We start from the raw sequence: 23,780 nt of genomic DNA on the forward strand, positions 1-23,780 counted from the left end.
CCGGAGTCTATTGGGTTTGATGTGTTACGTGATTGTTTGACTATTTTGAATAGTTTTTTGGGCCTATTTCTGGACTGGTCAAGTTGGGTTCTAATAAATTTATTTTTTGCCTGTCTTATTCTACGTTTGTATGTGTTCCTTATTGCTCTAAAGCGTTTTAGTGATTCCATTGATGGGTAGTCTTTCCAAGTTCTTTCTGCCGTTCTTAGGCTGCGTCTTTCTGTGTTCAAGTTGCCATTGAACCAAGGCTTTGAGATTTTAGTGGAGATGTTTTTCTGTTGTAGGGGAGCGATAGAGTCCATGACTTCTCGTATCGAAGTATTGTGATAGTCAGTGAGGTCATTGACATCCTCCATATTGGTCTGTGGGATCAAGGTGTTGTTGCATAGAGTGGTTAGATCATTATACTTTATATTACTAAGAGTCCTTTTCCACTGTTTGATTTTCTTCGGTTGGCCATTCCTAAGGATTTCCTTTGTTGATGAGGAAGGTGATGCGACAATGTTCTGATAGAGACTACTAGCCGCAGATTCCTTAACGTAGAATTACCCCCAGGCTTAAGACTGGATCCGGAAAACTTTTCTGCCACAGCATCCCTGCGCCCGGGGGGACGGCACCACATGACTCCGCCTTGATGTCGTCCGCGCTGGTGACGTCAGCGAGGATACATAAGTCCCACCCCGGCCCCTATGTCAGTTTTTTTCTCTTTCCACATGCAATGCGGATGCCTGTCCTGGCCTGTTTTCAGGCCTTCCATTCTCTTTTTATGCTTGGCGTTTAGTGGAACAGTGTGCGAATGCCTTTGGGCTTCAAGACGTGTACCCCCTGTGCACGTCCCATGTTGGCGATGGACCCTCACCGGATTTGCATGTGGTGCCTGGGTGAGCACCATGACTCGGAGAGTTGTGATGCCTGCCAACACCGTAAGCCTATATCACGACGGGAGCGCCTGATGAAGTTGCTGTCGGCGCGCTTGTCCAGGACTGTGTCGTCCCAGCATCCGTCCCCTACCTTGGAGGCAAGGAACTGCCGGTTTCGTCATGCGGAATTGCCCTTTGGGCGTGGCTCACCGGCTGGTAGGTCTTTCAGTATGTCGCTGAGGCCTTGTGCTCCTTCTGCTGTGGGCGCCAGCTCCCACCGGGACAGGTGCCCCCGCCTGTCACCTTCCTACCCGCCATTTCTCGGGCGGAGGCGACTAGGGCCCAAATGACAGCCTACCCTGCGGCGCTGCAGGCTTCTTTGGCCCTTCCTCCACCTCCTGTGACGTCTGCGGATCCCTTGCCTTGCGTGGGGACTTCCGTCGGTGGCTCCGGCCCGAAGGTTTCCACTTCAGGTCATAGGAGGGTGGCGTCGTCGAGGTGTAGTCCTTCAGGGCTTCCCTCGTCGGCGCCTAGCGTCCCTGCCTCGCTGCAAATCCCTACGGGGCTCCCTGTGGTGTGGCAGGCAATCGCCGGGACTCCCGGCTTTTCCCGAGTCCCTCTCGATTCTCTGAGCAGGCGGCTGCCTCACCAGAGGTCAAGCTGGTGCTGTTTCGGCATGGGGAGCCTTCTTCCCCGGCTCCTGTGGATTCGCGGGTTGAGGCCGGGTCCTGGGGCACCTTCCCGAGTCGCCCTCGGTGCAGGCGACTGCCCCCTCTGAGTTCGAGCCAGCGCCGGTTCAGTGTCGTCCTCGCCCCATTTTCCTGGAGAGCACGTGGTGGCAGGAGTCGGCCCGGTACCACATAGGCCCACTCCGACGCGGATCAGGCGCCGATGGCGGACTCCACGGAGCCTCTCCGGGTTATGGATTAGTCTCCTGAGGTCCCTTCTTCTCCTGAGGTCCGTCACCTGCTGGTGTGTTCCTCTCCGGAGACAGGGTGCTGTGTAGTTGCCTTTTCTCCGGCATCTTCCAGGGAAGGCTCTTCGCCGTCCCCACAGCCTAAATCTTCAAACCCTTCTTTCCGTGGCTCACGGCTGGCTTCTCTGCCCTCCGCTGGGGCCCCTCAGGTTCCCCATTTCTCTGTAGATCCTCCTATATGCCGGGGCTGGCCGCTTCCCCTTGGACTTGGGGATGGGCGGCTCAGTCTGCAACTGTCACCCATGGAGGAATTACTTTCTCCTCCAAGGCGCCCTACTGACGGCAGTGTTGCCTTTGTTCGGGCTATTTCCACGGCTGCTGATATTCTGAGGATGGGTGAACCTGTCACTCCATTTCCTACAGACAAACTCTTGGAGATCCTCCACCAGGGCTCTGGTGGAGGGGAGTTGTCCTTCCCTTTGAAGCGTCACTCCATAATTGTCTTATGGGGGCTTGGGGGTGCCCTGCCACAGGCGGTCCAGTGCCTCAGGCACTACTGCACCGTCATCGTCCTGCTCCGCACGACCCGGTCTGTCTTTCTTTCCACCCTTCTACTCAAGGCGCTCTACTGCGCAATGCCTTTCCGTGTTTGCCTTTGGTGTTGTTCCCTCCGTCTCGGGAGACCCGGTGGTTAGATTCATGGGGACGTAATGTCTTCGCTTCTTCCAGTGCTGCCTTGAGGGTGCTTAACACTTTGTGTGTGCTGACCAGGGCTACTTCTAGCCTGTGGGATTCTGTGGAGTCCCTTCTTTCTCATGTCTCTCATGAGGGGGCCCGTGCTGATCTGCGGGCCATGTGTTGGATGGTAGAGAGTTAGCCGTTTTTATTCTTAGTGCAGCTTTGGATGTTGCCAATGCTGTTGGCCATGCTATGGCCACTTCTGTGGCTCTCCGTCGCCATGCTTGGCCACGCGATGCTGTTTTCCCTCAAAAAATATTAGAGAGCGTCTGGTCGACATCCCTGTTGTTTAATATGAACACAAAGTCCTGCGCACTCAAACAGAATATAAACAACAATGTGACAGTAAACAGGATTGCAAAAAAGAAATTTTGTCCAACGTCGTTTTCATGGAGGTTCATATATCTCTCCTTTTTATTAGGTCATCAAATCAGCAATAATATACAGCCAGCCGACACATGTTTCGTTGTAGGACTGTACAAACACAGTAACTACAACTCTTCAGGGCTGGAAAATACAAAAGGATGACCTAAGTCGCAAGTCAGCGAACACACGTCTAAAAGTACTTATGTCATACAGTCTATACCCAAAAGTGACATCTTAGTCGGCAATCACCTCCGTATGTGGAACCCCTAAAGCTAAATTTACATTTGTATTCAAAAGTCTGCCAATGAGTCTGAAAAGACCCGAAAGTTATTATACACATCAAAGAAAGTTGATATTATTGTATATAGCAGCATAGAGTGAAAAGACCACCCGTGTCACGTCTAAATCAAGAACAAGGTGTGTACATGAGCAAAACCATCATTAAATCCAACAGTTAAAGAGTGTCCCGAAACCACAAAGAAGCCACAATGCACGTGATAAGAAGCCAACATTTTTTTTATATGATACCTCAATGACTGAATCCTCAGTAGTTAGGCTAATCACATATGTAAAATAAAAGGAAAGAGAAAAAAGGAAAGAAACGCCAAGAGAAAGGGATTAATACTCCATGTTCAACATGTAGGTCCCCCCTCTTAGTATCAGTATCAAAATAACATCAGAGATGTTACTTACCTCAGTTCGGGTGATAATTCCAACCCGGAAGGGTACCCCTTGCAGTATTATGCGTGAAATAATGTGGTCACTGTAAAAAATATAGGCGTAATGGATTCAGTGAAAATGTACGAAAATGCGTGCATAAACACAAGCTACCCAAGTAAAAGTGAAACCATTAGTTACGAATGATGATTGTGAGCTACTACCAATATAAGCCAGTCCATCAAACGTACAACGTAACCATCTTGCCCATTGAAATAATCGATTGTTCAAGTAAGGTGTGTGACTCGATACTTATCAAAAGGGCAGTGCCTCTAGTCACGACTATCATATTTGATAAATAAGTGACCCTCCCTGGCATTCACAACACTCTAAATTGTTAATATAAACAGTCAACCATAATTACAAACTCTAGGGATATCGGGAAACTCAACATATCTTGACCGCTGTGTATAAAAACCAATCCAATGCGCCAGCCTAATCCATATAGTTCCAAAATTCAAGTAGGTAAGGTCGTATCCAAATAGTGTTATTCCAAAATTTAGTCCGTAACCCACGGGTACGTGTGGCACAAAATTCTGAAAAAACGAGTAGTTAAAAATAATTAGTACCTGTATCACCCTGAGGAAAACGCTAATAGTAATCGTCCAATTTGCCTCAATAAAATTAAAATATCATACTGTAAGGTCGTAAGAATTTACCTCTGGCACAATCGCCCTCGCTAAACTGGCGTCTGAAACCCGGAAGTGAAACGGGTCCGACCAGGAAGTAGTATATAAGTAGAAACGCAAGACAAAAGACTAGAGCGCTGCCCCGATCCCGGTTTAAAGTCATGCCCAGTACGATATTGAATGTACACGCTAGTCAAGTGTACAAATGTCAATATGATTCTAATAAAATCTGCACATTATATAACATCCGCGTGCACATCCATCCGACCACAATTGATATGTTAAAATGCAGAGTTTATCTATTCCTAATATCTGAAAGAGTCATTATATTAAGTATGTGATGATCCGAGCAATACAAAAGATTATATAAAATAATGACACCAAGCCAACATTAAGGCCACACTGGCAAAGCAAACCAAACTGAGGAAAGTGGTCCATAAATATAATTATGTCAAAGGACAGAAGAGATTAAAAGAATGGAATAAGTAAAATACAAAAGGAGTTTGCTTAATCATATTAACAAGCACATACATGTACTGTGAAGCAATTCACCAAATTTGTGCATACGCGTGAGAGTTCACAACATATACTCCCCGTGGTGCATCAAATTTAGTCCATAATCTGCGTTGCCTCCCTAGTCCTATAAGAAAGATTATTCCTCAAAGTTGTTTAAGTGCAAGGAAACTATCTAATGGACCAGAAGAGTAATCATCGTTGTCTGTAATGTCAACCAGTATCGGTAAATTCCTAGTCAAGACCCTAATCGCATAAGAAAAATTGCATCTCTGGATCGCAGTTGAGTCCCCGCCCCACTGTATGCAACCTCATGATCCAGAATGCTTCCGCGCGCCTCAGGCGTAATTCCCTATTACCACCTCTGATATTTATGGGGATGTGATCTATTCCAAAGAAAGCAAACTCCTTTTTGGGTCCTTGTGCCTGGCATATGCTAGCGTGAATTGCTACTGGATATCTGGCGTCTTGTTGTAATAGGGCTCTGACATGCTCTCCGATTCTATCCTTCAGGCTCCTGATGGTACTGCCTACGTACTGTAGCCCACATTTGCATTCAATAATGTAGACCACGAATTTGGTCAAACAGTTGATATTAGTTTGAATATCATAGGTTTTGTTGTCACAACCCTTGAAATGTTTTGTCTTGTGTTTCGCCCACCGGCATACCCCGCAAAATCCACATTTGTAAAAACCCATGTGTGGGGAACTCAACCAGGAGTCAATTCTCCCTATCCTGGGTACCGTAGGGCTAAGTCTATTCCGTAGAGTCCTGCCTCTCCTGAAGGTAATTTGTGGTTGTCTACTAATATGTGGGGTCAGTGTTTTGTCAGCCGTAAGAATCCCCCAATGTTTCTTGAGGCTTCTGCGAAGAACATGGCTAAGTTCATTAAAATCAGTGACCATTCGAATTACATCTCTTTTCTCATTGAGTGTAGACTTAGGTTTAAGTGTATCAATCCTCTTGACCTTTTTAATCCTATTCTTCGCTTTTTAGAAAACGGTAGGTGAATAGCCTCTCTTCTCAAATCGTTGTTGCATGTCCTCAATACAAATTTCAAAATCTCCCTGCTCACTGCAATTGCTTCTAGCTCTGACAAATTCCCCAAAGGGTATAGCACTGATCTGGTGTATTGGGTGTGAGCTATTGGCGTGTAAGATAGAATTACACGCAGTGCCTTTCCTAAACAATTTGCTCTTAAGCTGATCACCCTCTATGTACAATTCTATATCCAGGAAGGAGATATGTGTACTACTAGATTCCATCGTAAATTGCATCCCATATAAGTTGTTATTCATGTACTCTGAAAATTGCAGTAATTCATCATGTGTACCAGCCCACAGGAGGAGACAATCGTCGATGTATCTGCCCCAGTAAAGTATCTTGTCAATCCAGATGTAGCCTTTGTCCCCCCAAATCCAATCTTTTTCCATGCACCCCATAAAACGGCAAGCAAAAGAGGGGGAAAATGTAGACCCCATTGCTACCCCCCTGGTCTGTTTGTACCAATTACCCTCAAATAAGAAGTTATTGTGCAAAATAATTTGCATCATTCTAATCAACATTTCATTGAATCTTATGTTACTTCCTGTCTTTCTGCTTATGTTGAACGGAACCAGCTTCTGGCCTCTCACCAAGCCGGTTTCCGTTCAGGTCATTCAACCGAAACCGCGGTGTTAGCCGTCCTTGACGAGCTTAAGGCCAAGGTCGACGTCAACTCTCCCCAAGCTTTGATCCTCCTCGACTTGTCCGCTGCGTTTGACACGGTCGATCATAACATTCTCTTGGACCGTGTCAGCGCAGCGGGCATACGAGGCACTGTCCTCTCTTGGATCACCTCCTTTTTGACAGGTCGTTCTCAAGCTGTTCACCTTCCCGGCTTTTCTGCTTCCCCCCTCCCGGTGCCCTGTGGGGTTCCCCAAGGTTCCTCCCTTTCTCCCCTTCTTTTCAACCTCTACATTCACCCTCTTATCTCTTCCCTTCTTGAGCTGGGGGTCTCGGTGTATAACTACGCTGACGACCTCCTGTTCGTCTTTGACCTTTCCTCTTCTTCTCACGCTTTATCCTTTTTTCACTCCACCATGGTTTTTATTTCTGGGTGGATGAGCGCCAACCACCTCAAGCTCAATCCAGATAAGACTGAGCTTGTCCTGATTGGCGGCTCATCCAGCCCCTGGTCCTCTGCTTTCTGGCCTCCCATTCTTGGCCCTTCCCCCACCCCCGTTCCCTCCGTTAAAACTTTGGGCATCAAGGTCAGACAGGACCTGTCCATGCATGGCCAGGTCAGTGCTGTGGTGTCCTCCTGTTTTCTCTCCCTCCGGATGATCCGGAAAATCTCTTGTTTCTTTTCTCTTGACTCCCTTAAAATGATTATTTCTGCCCTTATCACCTCCCGCCTTGATTATGGCAATAGCTTGTTCGCTGGCATTCCTGCCTATGAAACCCGCCGCCTACAAGCTATCCAGAATCAGGCTGCCCGTCTCATCTTTCACTTGCCCAAAACCCATCACATCACTCCCGTCCTTAAATCCCTTCACTGGTTGCCCATCTTGCAGAGATCCCTGTTCAAATTGGGGTGCCTTGTTTATCGGGCCCTTGATCACTCTGGACCGGCTTTCATCAATTCTCTGATTTCCCTTCACACCCCTGCCCGCACTCTCCGTTCATCATCTTCTGCCCTCCTCACTGTTCCCCGCTTTCGCAAATCTCGCACTGGTGGAACCCGCTTCTCTGTTCTTGCTCCCCGGTTCTGGAACTCCCTTCCTCTTTCTATACGTTCGATTCCTATCTTTTCTCACTTTCGTAAAGCGCTAAAAACTTTCCTTTTTGCCCAGGCCTACCCCCGCTAAACCTCCTGGCCCTGTCTGTCCGGTTCTTTAGAGCTCCCAGCGCCAGGAAGCCGTTTGGCCATCGCGCGCTTTACAAATATTTTCATTCATTCATTCATTCATTCATTGTGTTGCCACTCCGTGGCTGGTCGTGTGCTCAACATCCGTGTTACTGCTTGTAATCCCAATTCTGGGTCGATGTTGGTATAAAGCGAGACCACGTCAAATGTGGCCAAAAGCATGCCAGCTTGCCAGTCTAAATCCGCTAAAATACTCAAGATGTGCTTAGAGTCCTGTATATAACTCGGTAATTTACGTACCAAAGGTCCCAAAAAAACATCCACATATTCAGACAATTTTTCAGTGGGACCCCCGATACCTGAAATAATAGGTCTACCTGGAGGAAAGTCTCGTTTTTTATGTACCTTAGGCAAAGTATATAGGTAAGGGTAAGTAGGCCTAAAAACCTTCAAATAGGCTAATTCATCATCATCAAGTAAACCCTGGGAGTGCCACTCAACCAGGTGTGTATTGATCATTGTTCCTAATTGTCCTGTCGGGTTATAAGACATATAAGCTCATAACAATCGGTGTCAGCAAGTTGAGATAAAATTTCATTAATGTAGTCAGTCTTGTTCATCACCACCACATTTCCTCCTTTATCCGCCTCCCTTATCAGAATCATTTGATCGTTGCTTAGGTTATTTAAAGCCAATCTCTCCCCTTGAGTAAGGTTGTCATTAAAAAACCCACCCCGGTGTTTCTTGGTGGTTTTAAAGTCCCACTCTTCAAGGTCTTGTAAGACCCTTTTGTAAAAAGTATCTCCTGAATTCCCACCCGGGAGAGTGGGAGTCCATCTGGATTTATTTTTTAGACCACTGGTGATTGAACAATCCATATCAACGTCATGTTCCTCAAGGAGACGCGCCATGGTGTATGGGGACTCCTCTACTTCAGTGATGGACAATAAGAGTCTAGTAGCTTGTATTTCTTGGATACTGGGTACATCAGACACATTACTCAAATTTGCAAGTGAAACAGGTTTATTCATTTTCGGATTACACACAAAAAACTTTTTTAGTTTCAGTACCCTGATAAATTTATACAGGTCTATTTTCATTTTACACATGTCGCCCGTCTCTTTAGGATTGAAACTTAGTCCCTTACTCAATAAAGAAACCATATTATCGTCTAAATGTTTTGACGATAGATTAATGACCTGTAAGTCCATGTTGGTAGGTTCTACTTCTTCTCGTTGCATGAGCGTAGTTTGCTCCTGTACCCTTCCTTGTCTCCTTTGTCCCCCCCCCTTTGGCCTCTGCTGGTTTTGGATCTTGTACTACTCTCCCTCCTAGACTCCTGTTCCCCTTGCGTATGGTGCGGACTTCTAATAAAAAAGCAGAAACAGGAGTGGTGGGGTTGTTCTCATTCTCACTATCACTGGTTACTAGCATACTATTGGAGGTAGAATTAGATGCTATGGAAATTTTATCTGTGTCTGGTGTAGTGCCTGGTTTAGTATTACTTTTCACAAAAGAATCATATTTACGTGTTTCGTTGTAGGACTGTACAAACACAGTAACTACAACTCTTCAGGGCTGGAAAATACAAAAGGATGACCTAAGTCGCAAGTCAGCGAACACACGTCTAAAAGTACTTATGTCATACAGTCTATACCCAAAAGTGACATCTTAGTCTGCAATCACCTCCGTATGTGGAACCCCTAAAAGCTAAATTTACATTTGTATTCAAAAGTCTGTCAATGAGACTGAAAAGACCCGAAAGTTATTATACACATCAAAGAAAGTTGATATTATTGTATATAGCAGCATAGAGTGAAAAGACCACCCGTGTCACGTCTAAATCAAGAACAAGGTGTGTACATGAGCAAAACCATCATTAAATCCAACAGTTAAAGAGTGTCCCGAAACCACAAAGAAGCCACAATGCACGTGATAAGAAGCCAACATTTTTTTTATATGATACCTCAATGACTGAATCCTCAGTAGTTAGGCTAATCACATATGTAAAATAAAAGGAAAGAGAAAAAAGGAAAGAAACGCCAAGAGAAAGGGATTAATACTCCATGTTCAACATGTAGGTCCCCCCTCTTAGTATCAGTATTAAAATAACATCAGAGATGTTACTTACCCCAGTTCCGGTGATAATTCCAACCCGGAAGGGTACCCCTTGCAGTTTTATGCGTGAAATAATGTGGTCACTGTAAAAAAAAATATTGGCGTAATGGATTCAGTGAAAATGTACGAAAATGCGTACATAAACACCAGCTACCCAAGTAAAAGTGAAACCATTAGTTACGTATGATGATTGTGAGCTACTACCAATATAAGCCAATCTGTCAAACGTACAACGTAACCGTCTTGCCCATTGAAATAATCGATTGTTCAAGTAAGGTGTGTGACTCGATACTTATCAAAAGGGCAGTGCCTCTAGTCACGACTATCATATTTGATAAATAAGTGACCCTTCCCGGCATTCACAACACTCTAAATTGTTAATATAAACAGTCAACCATAATTACAAACTCTAGGGATATCGGGAAACTCAACATATCTTACCCGCTGTGTATAAAAACCAATCCAATGCGCCAGCCTAATCCATATAGTTCCAAAATTCAAGTAGGTAAGGTCGTATCCAAATAGTGTTATTCCAAAATGTAGTCCGTAACCCACGGGTACGTGTGGCACGAAATTCTGAGAAAAAACGAGTAGTTACAAATAATTAGTCCGTGTATCACCCTGAGGAAAACGCCAAGAATAATCGTCCAATTCGCCACAATAAAATTAAAATATCATACTGTAAGGTCGTAAGAATTTACCTCTGGCACAATCGCCCTCGCTAAACTGGCGTCTGAAACCCGGAAGTGAAACGGGTCCGACGAGGAAGTAGTATATAAGTAGAAACGCAAGACAAAAGACTAGAGCGCTGCTCCGACCCCGGTCTAAAGTCATGCCCAGTACGATATTGAATGTACACGCTAGTCAAGTGTACAAATGTCAATATGATTCTAATAAAATCTGCACATTATATAACATCCGCGTGCACATCCATCCGACCACAATTGATATGTAAAAATTCCGAGTTTATCTATTCCTAATATCTGAAAGAGTCATTATATTAAGTAGGTGATGATCCGAGCAATACAAAAGATTATATAAATTCATGACACCAAGCCAACATTGGGGGTGCCCTGCCACAGGTCCAGTGCCTCAGGCACTACTGCACCGTCATCGTCCTGCTCCGCACGACCCGGTCTGTCTTTCTTTCCACCCTTCTACTCAAGGCGCTCTACTGCGCAATGCCTTTCCGTGTTTGCCTTTGGTGGTGTTCCCTCCGTCTCGAGAGACCCAGTGGTTAGATTCATGGGGACGTAATGTCTTCGCTTCTTCCAGTGCTGCCTTGAGGGTGCTTAACACTTTGTGTGTGCTGACCAGGGCTACTTCTAGCCTGTGGGATTCTGTGGAGTCCCTTCTTTCTCATGTCTCTCATGAGGGGACCCGTGCTGATCTGCGGGCCATGTGTTGGATGGTAGAGAGTTAGCCGTGTTTATTCTTAGTGCAGCTTTGGATGTTGCCAATGCTGTTGGCCATGCTATAGCCACTTTTGTGGCTCTCCGTCGCCATGCTTGGCCACGCGATGCTGTTTTCCCTGAAAATATTAGAGAGCGTCTGGTCGACCTCCCTTTTGACGGGGTCCTGTTGTTTAATAGTCATGCAGACTCTGCCATTCAGTGTCTTCTTGCGGGGCTCCGTCCTCCTCCACCTCAGTAGGTTGGTTTGCTGATCCTCCGGGGCTTGGTGGGAGACGTTATCCCACTTGCTCCTGATATATGTGCCCTCGGGGTCCTTCGTTGGCCCCGCTCTTCAGTTGGCTGCTGGTTCAACCCCCTTTTTTGGTACAAATGTGTTTTCTGGCTGACTACTAAGCCTTCTGTGGTTTCTGCCGCAGGTCTGATGCAGGATTGTTTTTTACTTAAGAGTGGTTCCCATGCTTTCTTGGTACGTGTCCTACCCTATGTGGGGTATATGTAGCTATCGTATAGCTCGGTCTTATGCGGGGAGGGTGTGGACTCCCCCTGTCGGGTTCATCGCCCTTCCTGGTGTTGCTGTATTACGATGGTGCAGTCTTGGTCCTTACTAGGGTGTGGCTTGGCCATCTACGGCGTTGTGCCGCTGTGTTTTGCCCTTTGCCTGCTGTTTGGTCTGGGCCTCTGTCTGGTGTTCTGAGGGCATAGATTCCTGTGTTGATGGCCTGGTCCTTCCTACTTGTTACTCCTCATCTTCTAGCTGCTCTCACTACTTAGTGGATCGGTTCTATCTGGGGCGGTCCCCTTTAGGAGTTGTTTGGGATGGTTTACTAGCTTTGCCCTTGTTCTGAGCCCGACTGGGTCCGGGCGTTTAGTTTTCGTGGCGCTGTCAGTACCTGGCTGCCCCCGCCTGCTCTTCTGTTCTGTGGCCGACGACCTTGGCGTGGGCCAAGGAGCTCCTGCTTTTTGTCCTGTGGGGCCATTGTGAGCTTCCGTTCTTATTCTTCTGCCTGCTTTACTGCTGAGGCGTCGTTCAGTCTTGTCTTTGGCTTCAAGCTATGATGGGCTCGGTGGCCCTCTTCACTGGGTATGTTTCCCTGTGGAAGGCTTGCCGTATTTCGGTCTCTTCTCTCTTGGAGTCTGTAGGTGGCTCTTCTTCCTCCCGCGCTGCCTGTACCTTGGGGCTTCTGGTGGAGGTCCCTGGTACGTTGACTGGGCTGGGGTATTCTGACACCCCCCCCCCCCCCCTTCGTATTGCCTTTGATTTCTCCTGTTGGAGAAAGCTGGGTTGCCTCTTTTGTTGTTCTAAAACATCCCCTGTGGGGCAGGTGTTCCTCCACGATGTTGAGGTTCTCTTCAGCTTAAGGCCTGTGACTCATCCCTGTTGCGGTGGACGGGGCTATTTTTCCCTATCCCCGTAGCGTGTCCCCTGTTGGGGGGGTCTTGGGCTCCTCTGAGCTGGAGAGGTCTCCCCCTATGGCTAGGGTATCTATTCTATGTTAAGCAATCTGTGGCTAGTAGTCTCTATCAGATGTACGAGTTACTTACCTTTGGTAACGGTGGATCAGGTAGACACGATTCTAGCCGCAGATACCTTCACGACTCGCCCATCCTCCCTGTTTCTGCGAGGACCCTTCTCGATCTTCTGCACTCGCCTGCTGCTGGGCGTTGTTCCTCTGCGAGTGCCCCCCTTTTTCTTACTCCATCCCTACGGGGGATGCTCGCCTGGTTGTTGTTGTTGCTCTATTCCTTCCGTCTGGTAATTGGTTGGCGAATGCCTGGGTGCTTCGCTGCCCATGCATTTGGTCTTCAATGTAGGGTTCATTGTGCTTCCTTGTGTTGCTTGCACTCCTGACTCTTACAGTCCTTGGGGTTGAGGTCCAGCTTCCCCTGCTGGTGTTCTTGGGGGATGGATTGTCATTGTGCTTCCATTCTGGCCTTGGACCCTTTCTTGGCTCTAGGTGGTGGTTGCAAACTTCTTCGTCTGCTGTGCTCTTTTTCACATGCTTTGTGTTTCCAGGGAGGCTGTTCTGTTGGTTGCAGGATTGCTTACAGTAACTGCATTCTATTATTTCATTCCATGACTTGTGCCTTAGTGCCTGGCACTATTCTGGATATGCCGTTCCTCACCTTTCGTTTCTTCCCCTTCTGTTTAGCTGGGTTTTCACACACTGTTCCAGTATTCTCACAGTTTTGGTTGTGATGGTTCCGCGTTGTGGTGTGGAAAGTTCTCTGAAGAAAACTGCTGTAGGCGCGCTGGGGTGAGACTTATGTATCCTCGCTGGCGTCACCAGCGTGGACGACGTCAGGGCGGAGTCACTTGGTGCCGTCCCCCCAGCTTGCAGGGATGCTGTGGCAGAAAAGTTTTCCGAATCCAGTCTCATGCCTGGGGATAATTCTACGTTAAGGAATCTGCGGTTAGAATCGTCTCTACCAGATACACCGTTACCGAAGGGAAGTACCTCGTACATCTGACCAATCACTAGGGTAATAGACTCTAAAGAGATGGGGTCCGACGTAGAGATAAGGTCCAGAGTCTCTCCTTTGTTGTGTGCAGACTTGCCTCACCTGCTCCGACTATTCCTTACTTTGGAGTCGGAGCCTTTTGTGGTTGAGGCTGAGTCGGCGCTGTTCTGGCACTGTAGGCTTGCCTCCCCGGCTCCGGAACCGTTCCCTTCTTCGGAACCGGATCCTCTCGTGGTTGAGGCCGAGTCGGCGCCGGACGAGGCCAAGTCGGTGCTGGACGAGGCCTCGACGCCGGATTATTGACTCTTCTCTGGAGGCTTCCGGGGGAGTTCGGTATCGCCGTAACGTCAGGCGACGCCAGATCTGTCCTTGCCTCTCCCCCCCCCCTTGGAATTTGTGACACTTGCGGACTCCCCACCTCCTCAGGAGCTCCATCAAGACCCTCATTTGTCAATGGGGCTTCCTTCTTTTAGACATTGTGTTCTCATTCTCAGTTCATTGGACAACCCCCTTGGGGTGGGAGGCTCAGTTTACAGCCCTCACCCACGGATGAGTTGCTGTCCCCTCCTGGGAGGGCTACCGAGGCCGGTGCGGCGTTTATATAAGTTGTCTCCTTGGGTGCCTGTGTTCTAAGTATGCAACCCTCTTCGGTCCCCCTGCCTGTTGACCCTCTGCTGGATGTCCTCCACCAAGGGTCAGGGAATGTAGAGCCACTTCCGCCTTTCGGAACTTCTCTTTATGATGCCCTTTTGGGCACCTGGGCTCGGCCAGCTTCCGGTGATCCGGTGGCTCGTTCTGTCTTGCACTGCCACTGTGCTGCTCCACACGATCCAGTTTGCTTATTTGTTCACCCAGCCATTCAGGGGGTTGTTCTGCAAGCTGCTTTCCCTTCCTTGCCTCAGCTGCTGTTTCCTCCCTCCCGGGAGTCCAGGGGGCTGGAGTCGTGGGGTCGTAATATTTTCGCCTCCACTAGCGCAGCTCTTCGCTCACTTAATACAGTGTGTCTTGGCTCGGGCTACTTCTGCCCATTGGGACTGTGCCGAGTCTCTTCTATCTTCCACCTCTGAGGGCGCTCGTGTTGACCTCCTCCATCTTCTCTGTGACGGCCGTGATCCGGCGGAACTTACACTTCGCTCGGCCCTGGATACCGCAGATTCCTTAGGCCGAGCTATGGCTGGTTCGGTTGCCCTACAGCGCCATGCTTGGTTGCGGGATGTCATCTTCCCGGAGAATATCCGGGAACGTGTTGTTGACCTACCCTTTGATGGGGTCCTTTTGTTTGATGCTCATGCCAATTCGGCTGTTCAGCGCCTCCTTGCGGGCTTTTGCCCTCCCCCATAGGTCTGTACTTCGCAGGTCTCAGTTTGTCATGTATAGGGTAGTTACCCTTTCATTTAGCATCCAACAGTTGCACTATGCGTTTTTGGGCTGGCAGTAAGCCTACTGTGGCGGTGTTCCACAGGTTGTTTGTGTTCTGTCCTCTGACTGTGGATAGTTGGAGGAGGTGGTCTGGAGATCTGAGGTTCTTCTCAACAGTTGTGTGTTCCTCTTCACAGCTCCTATTGGCACCTTCGTGCCTCTGCTGCCACTCCCTTCAGATGTGTCTTTTTCATTGGGTGTCACCCTACTCTATGCCAGCGGGACAGAGCCTCTTAGGAAGGTTGTCCCAGGTGCTGCACCCTGTGTCTCTGTCTCTTGTGGGTTAGTTTTCTGAAGTGCCTCAGTCCTCCACACTACAAACCCGCATGATGTGCAGTGGGGCTTCGTCACGGCAGGGCATGCCGTTACATGGCTTCTGCACGCTGTGAGCAGGCTTCGTCTTTTGGGGGAAACTCTTTGGTTTTTCTATGTAACGACATGCCCTGCCGTGACTGAGCCCCACTGCACATCATGCGGGTTTGTAGTGTGGAGGACTAAGAGGCACTACAGAAACAGCGTGTCCATTTCGAGGATTAATAATGCCCTAAACCTGACTGTGTTGCACATACCCACTGGGGTAATAATAACATTTTGCAGGACCAAATGGCGCCCACTGTGGTTTTATTGTGAGCGGACTACATAGACCAGAATACTCTTAAGCACACGCCCACTGAGGCGGGGTATTTTATGTGCACAGGTGGTCTGCTCTTGCTGTTTGAGTCTATGCGCCAGTGACCAAGGGCGTGCTCTGCCCGAAACGCGTCTGGCATTCTAATTGTGTGCCGAGCCAGGCTGATGGAAATCCTTGAAATAAATGGATTCTGCACGCTGTGAGCAGGCTTCGTCTTTTGGAGGCAACTCTTTGGTATATATATATTTATATATATATATATATCCTACTGGCGGTCGCCAGTAGGTAGTTATAGTTAGGATTTTTTTCAATGCAAAATCTCAAAATTCTATTGTGAATAACTTTGGCGCCGGTTGAGGAATCTGCCTGAAAATTTCCTCAAATTTGCCTCGCGGCGCTTCGGTCCTTCCCTGAAAGTTTGGGGGGGATTCGTCAAGCGGGGGCCAAGATAAAAGGGGGGTCCCAAAACGTGTTTTCCCCATGTTAATTTCCATAGGGCGGTCAACCTCACTTTTAGCTCGAACGGCTGAATTGATTTCCACCAAACTTGGCAAAATTGTAGGGACTGGTAGCCCGATGTGCCTTTGCTAGGTCTCAAGAAATGTGCTCCAGAGGATTTTGAGTAATTTAGGTTCCAAAAAATATATATATCTGTAAGCGCGCCCCGGTACGTGCTCCGGGGAGCGTACCAGCGCGCAACGCTAGTTCGCGCGCGGAAAGCTGATTGGCTCTCGGGTGTCTGTAAACATTCCAAACAGTCCGGAGCTGCCGCCATCTTGTGTCTCGGTAAGATCGAGACACAAGAGGTGGCAAAAACAAAGGGGGAAATGACCAAAAGGGGGCAGGGTAGACCCCCTAGGATTGATGTGGGGGCCATAAAAGGTCCCCGCGGGGCAAAAAAAAAAAAAAATTTTTTTTCGATTTGCACGGGGGAGCGCCCAGTACGCGCACCGGGGAGCGTACCATGGGGAAAAAAGAATGACAGAGTTTTTTAAAAATGTAGTCTTTTTTTAAAAATTGGAGGTAGTTCTAAAAAGAACTGTTTTTTTTTCTTCTTTTCGTTGTTTTATATTTTTTTTATTATTTTTTATGGGGAGAAACAAAAAACAGGGAATTGGAAATGGCTCAACTGGAGCAAAAAAAAAAACAGAAAAAATTAGGGATTTTTCGGGCACTTATGGTTATCCCCAGCACAGTTTCATACTTTGCTCACCATAGCAAATTAACTTTCCACAATATTTGCACATGATTTTAAAATCGTTAAATTTTGGTTGTATGATAGGCATTGTCTCTGTTGCCTCTGAACCCGATGGAGTTGGTTCTTTCGATGTTGAGGGTCTAGATGTTGATGGGGGTAGCTTACTGCAGAGGTCCCTTACCTCTGCAGCAGAATAGTTGATTGGGTGCCAACGGATCATGTGCCGAATCATGGTATGATTCCCGAAGGAATATTTTTTGTTAGGGTTCCCCCTGGACAGCTCAGCATCACAAATCAGACAAGTTACCTTCGCAGCGTTGACTTTTTTGAAACCCCTTGGGATTTTGTAGAACTGCCATACGAAGTGCTCTTTTGGTTTGTAGGGCTGATTAACTTCAGGCAGGAAATGCCTTGTCTGTCCCTCCTCTTCATCATCCTCCTCCTCTTCTTCTTGACCACCAATGTGATCTTCTGGTGGTCTTTTTGATGGTGGTGGTGGTGGTGGTGGTGGTGGGGCAGATGCTCCAGCTGCTGCTGCTACTGTAGCCATTTTAAAGTAGAAAAGATTAGAGACAGATCTTCAAACAGGTCTTCCTCAGTCAAAGGACAAAGTCAGAATAAGGAAAAAAGGTGGGGGCTTTCATCATTTGGAAAACAAAACTGTTCTGGACCAATGAAGTGTTATTTTCAAGTCACATGAGCAGGGCTTTCATCATTTGGAAACCAAAAGTGTTGTGAACCAATGAAAAGTGTTATTTTCAGGTCACATGACCCGACGCGCGTAGCGTAAGCGCTTCAGGACGTTTCGTGATCGTATGCGCTCGCGTGCTTCCGGGGGCGCTTATGCTATGCGTCATATGACGCATCACGCGGCTACGCGATACGTCACGGTGTTGTTTTCGTTCGCGGCAATAGCGCTAACGGGAAGCTCACCGGTACGCGCCCCGGGGCGCGCCATAGCACTGCGCTTACTGGTGAGCGCATCGGTGAGCGCACCGGTGCAAAAAAATTAAAAAAATTAAAAAATATATATATTACATAATTATACAATATAAAATTCGTAATAAAAAATATTACATTTCATACCTATAGAGATTTGCTATTAAAAAACATATGAAATTCACTGAAAAAACCATAGGTATCACACCAGTTATAGTTAGGAATTAGCATTTAAAAAACCTATTAAATTCACACAAAAAAACGTAGGTTTCACACCAGTTATAGTTAGCTGGAAATTTTACTCGCATAAAACCATTGAAATTCCCACGTTATAGTTAGTTGGACTCACTGTAACTTGCGCGCCTGCAATGCACTGCTGATGACGTCACATATTACATCACTCATGACATGGTCAGTGACATCACTCATGACATCACTGATGACACCATCCTTGTGATACAGTGACAGACCTCTTTTCACTGTAATGTAACCCTTAAAACACATATTCAATAATAGAAACTAAAATTTTCAAAAAAATGGAGATACCCATACCAGTTACAACAACCAATTCAATAATTCCACCATCTATATACACATCCACTCATTCACCAACAGTTCTATATAATCACTCATACGTATACTCACTCATCAAATATAATGATACACATATATATCCTGTTACACACCGACAGTCATCCAAAAGATATTCTCACACATACTCACACATGCAAATAAACTATTGAACATCCATTTATTTGCATATACAGCTATACCCTCTTCGCCGCTAATGACAAGGGTAACTCGTCATGGACTTTCCATTGATTTCAATGGAAATTAAAGCAGAGGATAAATTGTACCTTAGCAGCCAAGTGGATACACAAACTACCACCTTACTTCTAAGGAACCTTACACATACTTACTCTCTTAAACAATCACTTATAGAAACACATACTTATTTAAACAGGAACTCTTACAATCCCTTAGTCTCACATATACTCACTTATATACATCAATATTCACATATACTACATTAAAACATATGTAGTTACTATTAAAGACACTAGTGAGACAGTCATTCACTCACTAACATACACATATACACACTCATCCACCTATACAGTCCTGCACATGTGCTGTCTTCAAAACACATACAAAGAGAGAGTCAGTCATTCATGCATCTATGTGCTAAGTAATACCCCCACCAAACCATATAAACACTCATACTGATACTAAGAAAAACATCTAATAACCCATATACCTACACATGTAGCTACTCACCAACCCATGCAGCCACGTATACACAAAGTGAAACACTAACACATATATTTAAATATTTAAACATTACTCTCTAATATATGTATTCACTAACACTCAATAAACCAGTTAACCAATCCATTTTTTTTTAAAAAGCATCCATGTAAACACTTATTTAAACATTTATTCTTCCTTTTACATATACATATATAACACATATTTATTTTTTTAAAAGACACACATTCACTGGATGGTGTCATCAGTGATGTCCTGAGTGATGTCACTGACCATGTCATGAGTGATGTAATATGTGACGTCATCAGCAGTGCATTGCACGCGCAAGTTATAGTGAGTCCAACTAACTATAACGTGGGAATTTCAATGGTTTTATGCGAGTAAAATTTCCAGCTAACTATATATATATATATATATATATATATATATATATACACTATTAGTCATTGATACACAAATTAGGAAAGGTCCTGTTTTTTTGCAAACTCCCTATTTCCCTGTAGAATTGCATGTGTTTCTCACATGGAAACTTTAAGATTGTTATTTGCGACTGAATTTCTTATAGTTGGGTTACATTTTGCCTCTTTTGTTTAGGAAAACAGGCAGCTTCTGAATGAAAGAATTAAACTGGAAGGCACTATCACACGAGTAGAGACGTACCTAAATGAAAATCTTAGGAAACGATTAGATCAAGTGGAACAGGTAAGTTTCATGATAATCACAAGTTATTATGCAGTATTATTTGAAGTGTATTTCCTGCAGAAGTAGTTATTGACTGAAAGTGATGAACAGATGATCCAGTGTATTCAATGTATAGAACCTTTCTTAAGTGAGTAGGAGTCGGCACACAGGAGTTAAAATTGGTCATTCACTGGAATTACTAATGCATCCCTTTTCCCATAGTGGTAAGAAAGTTGGTCTCTGTAGTAGTCTCCCTTCCTGACATATAAAGTCAATAGTTTAATTTGTCTTTTGTCCCTTAACTTCCATTGGGTTGTATGAGTTGTTGTACCATTCCAGGGTGTAAGAGTCACAATATCACTAACCTGTAGATTAATTTTGCTGCAGGAACAACAGGGCATCCACCTATCTCTTTTGCAGTTCCAAACACATCCAAGATTGTGCTCGATACTGAAGGCGAAGCGGGATACAGAAATATGAGAGAAGACAAACTAGAAAGCATTAGGTTTTAGTCACACATCAACTCTTGGAAAACTCAAAAAGCAGTTGCTCTTTCATGACTGGAGGTGGTGTCATGTGACTCCACGTTGACTCTGTTCCGCTCTGAAAGTGACAAACCGAGCCATAAAGATGCGCCACCTGTGTGGCTGCGTCAGTTGCTTTCTTTCTGTGCCTTTAGACATGCATTCAGAGCTCTGCTCTTCTTTGTCTTCACTCTTTGAAAAATGGTACAGGAAAATAATCTCTCCATTGTGGAAGCGAACAGGTCACCCCCTAAGACTACAGGGGTTAAACCTTGTGAAGACTCACAAATGGAAGTCTAGGACAGATCACCTCAGGGTATGCCTCTGGTGTTTGGCATGACTCCAAGGCCTGTGCACTGACACCAAATGAATCTGATAGCCATCTGTGAAAGTGAGGTGAAGCTCTACATGGCAAAACACTGCAAGACTTCCATGCAGGTCAAAGTTGACAGTGCGGATGCTGTTCCTTTCCTAGTCGTTCCAGCAGCAGATCGTCCTTGCATTTGAAGTCTCCAGGCAAGACTAAGAAGAGAGACAGACAGTCCAAGCGTGACTCGGCCCACTCTTTTTCCACTGTTGTTCTTCAGAGACGGTGCAAGGGCATCACTGTGGCTCTATGTCTCACTCCCTTTCCACCAAGGAGCTGATTCCAACTTTGGTCTGATGCACCCTGAGTTCTTGTGTCCGTTGGTAATGTTGCAGCATATCAATACCTTTCGAGAGGGCATGCCGCACATCTTTGGCACGTTTCCGGCTTCCTCTGGCACGCATTTGGCCCTAAAGATCCACATTGGCCTCTAGTCTGATTACCTCTGGCAGATCCGCCCTCAGTGGAAGAAAGTACATCTATTTTACTGTAATTAAGGAGGGCAGCTGAAATACTTGACCTTCACCGCCTACTATGGTGGTAAAAACAAGGACCTTGAGCACTGACCGAACATCTCCTGCTTTTCAACTATGCCATGAATGGTTTGTGCCAAGAAAGCCTGCAAGTCTTCTGGGTCAGTTAGGCCCCAAGGACCCACTACTGGACTCTTGGGCTAAACCAGGTCCTTACCTTTGGCCAATTGACTGTATGCCCGTTGCCATATACTAGCTCCAGGTGACCATGGTTTCTTAACTCAGAATCCAACTCTAGAGAGTTTGGTGGTGCAGGTGTCCACTGTCGGGCGTAGATCAGTATCCAGGCAGAAACCAAACTCCTCAGAAGTGCAGACAGTATCAATCTCCTCCCCTAGAACAGACCCTCCGCCGTGGTATAAAATACACAAGGGGATAATACTATTCCAGGAAAAGAGAGAGACCAAAACCAAGGTCAAAGAAAAAGGAAGCAGGGTGAAGACCCACACTGCAATCAGTCACAGATCCCTGCAGAGGAGAGAAAAGACAACAAGAAAGGATTCATTAACGTGCAGTTGAATAACTGTGAGGAAAACAAAAGTCATATGTGATTCCCTGAGCACATAAGAAGCTCATATGAAACACAAAAAAGGATATAGACCAAGTCGTAGTCTTTTGATCTCTCCCAAAGTATAACCGATAAGGTGTGCAGAGTTCCAAAGATATCCGTCTCTCTGTTTCTCCGTATGGTTCCCAGGAAATAAAGTTCCAAATGAAAACAAGAAGAGTAACTGGTTGAAACGCTTCCTCGTGTACCCAAAATTCAATGACGAGGTTTAGTCCATAACAAAAGAAAACGCTACTTTGCGTCTGGATAGCAAAAAGGAAAGGAACAATGCTTGATTGCAGATAAACGCTGCTTCGCGTTTGGCAGAGAATACTATCCGGTAGTAATAAACAGCAGCTGCTCCTCAGCTGCCGATTCCAGCATGCAGCTTGAATTCACAACCGCGCCTGAAGGCGCTCTGCAGTTCTCCGGATTGCCGACACACGGCTTTGACGGAGGACGGGAAGCGGGAAGGAGGGGAGGAGAGGCGCGGTCCGGGAACTCTACACTAGCGGGCAGCTAGTTACGGAGCCTCCAGAAGTCAACACGGGCTGAGGGCCGAAAACGGGAAACCAATCTCCCGATACAAGGAAAAGGGGATAGATCACGGTCCAAACACCACACACGGATCCGAGTCAAAGCGAGGAAAACCAAGCGCCGCCATCTTGGAGAGGGGGGTTTAAGAACCTCCCTCTTTGCCTGTGATTGGTCTGCAACTTCCAATGTCTTCTGTATTACAGGCATCCCAATCTAGCACTCTGGGACTTGTAGTGTCAGCAGGGCGGAACAGCATATTTCCCTTCTAACTACTCTGAAACCGACAAGAAAAGGATACTACGCTATGGGCTCCTAACATCCACCAGCAGAGTCAAACCTAATGCCTTTCTGAATACTGCTCCTGACAGGGAGTCCAAACATATGGAAGCATTTCTGCTTGGCCAGCCTTGCATTGATTTCTGTCAGTGCCAGCTGCCTCTTGGATGTTATGCCCACACACTTTGGGACATGGTTGGTGAGATCTTACCAGCAGTCCCAGAAAATGTGTGGGCTTCCTTGGTCCAAACCATTCAGTCTGTCCAGGATGTGGCTAAGTTAATTCATCTGCTTCGACTAAGACAGCACTGATTGTCTAGGAAGGACTTTCAGAACAAGTGTGGTGCTCTGACTCAAAGCATGGATGAGTTGCACAGACCTCTTCGAGGACATCAGGCGCCTTTAATGGACATGCTTTTGACAGTTCCTGCCTGTTTGGCAAAAAGGCAGGGTTGGCCCTGGAGCGTTTTAAGGACAGTCCAGCCATCACACACTGTTTGGGTCTTTTGTTACCAGCTCATCAGTAACCCCCTCCCTACATCACCCAGAGTTAACGGTGATGACGGACTAGTTACTACTGGGTTGGGGACGCATCTGGGATAGGTGACGATCAGAGGACTCTGGTTTCCAGCAAAGATCCGCCTCCACAAAAATCTGGTGGACCTGTTTGGCAAGTCGCTTTGAATTGAAGGCCTTCTTGACCACCATAAAAGGGAGGTTGGTGCAAGTTTTCACATGTGACACAATCGCCAGGTGGTGTTGCAAAAAGCACGGCGAGATTGGGGCGGGGAGGGGGTCGTGGGTCTTGTGCTGAGAGGCTCTGCACCTCGGATACTGGCTGAATTGTCAGGGTATTTCTCTGATTTAATACTACCAGGCAGGTTCATTAAACACTAAGGTGAACAAATTCTACCAGGCAGAATCATTAAACACTAGGGTGAACAAATTCAGGAGCCAACACCTAGTCCATCACAAATAGTGATTACACCCTGAGGTGGCGTAGGGTGACTTCCAGCAATGAAAATAACCATGGCTTGACTTTTTTGCCACTGCAGAGAATGTGAAAAATCAATGCTTTTGCATGCTAGAGTTTAAGAAGCCCCCCCCCCTCGGAAACACATTCTGTTTGCAGTGGAGCACAGGACTCTTGTGTGCCTTCCTGCTGCTACCTCTCCTGCGTTTAGTTTTGAGGAAGGTCAGGAATGAGCGGGCCCTAAGTCATCCTAGTGGCTCTGGATTTGGCCTGGAGAGTGTGGTACCTAGAACTTCAGGCCCTGA

The 23,780-nt window shown here is 46.4% G+C and overlaps 1 protein-coding gene across 1 annotated transcript in view; it reads left to right on the forward strand.

Moving 5' to 3' along the window:
* The window catches only part of SMC3 (structural maintenance of chromosomes 3), an 889,895-nt gene that overhangs the window by 646,664 nt on the left and 219,451 nt on the right, over nt 1-23,780 (forward strand). The window contains exon 22 of the mRNA XM_086922774.1: nt 19,632-19,739. Coding sequence (XP_086778900.1) covers nt 19,632-19,739 — 108 coding nt within the window. The remainder of the gene's footprint in view (nt 1-19,631; nt 19,740-23,780) is intronic.

The sequence above is a fragment of the Lissotriton vulgaris genome, chromosome 5 (assembly GCF_964263255.1).
Source record: "Lissotriton vulgaris chromosome 5, aLisVul1.2, whole genome shotgun sequence".
In the NCBI taxonomy this organism is placed as follows: domain Eukaryota; kingdom Metazoa; phylum Chordata; class Amphibia; order Caudata; family Salamandridae; genus Lissotriton; species Lissotriton vulgaris.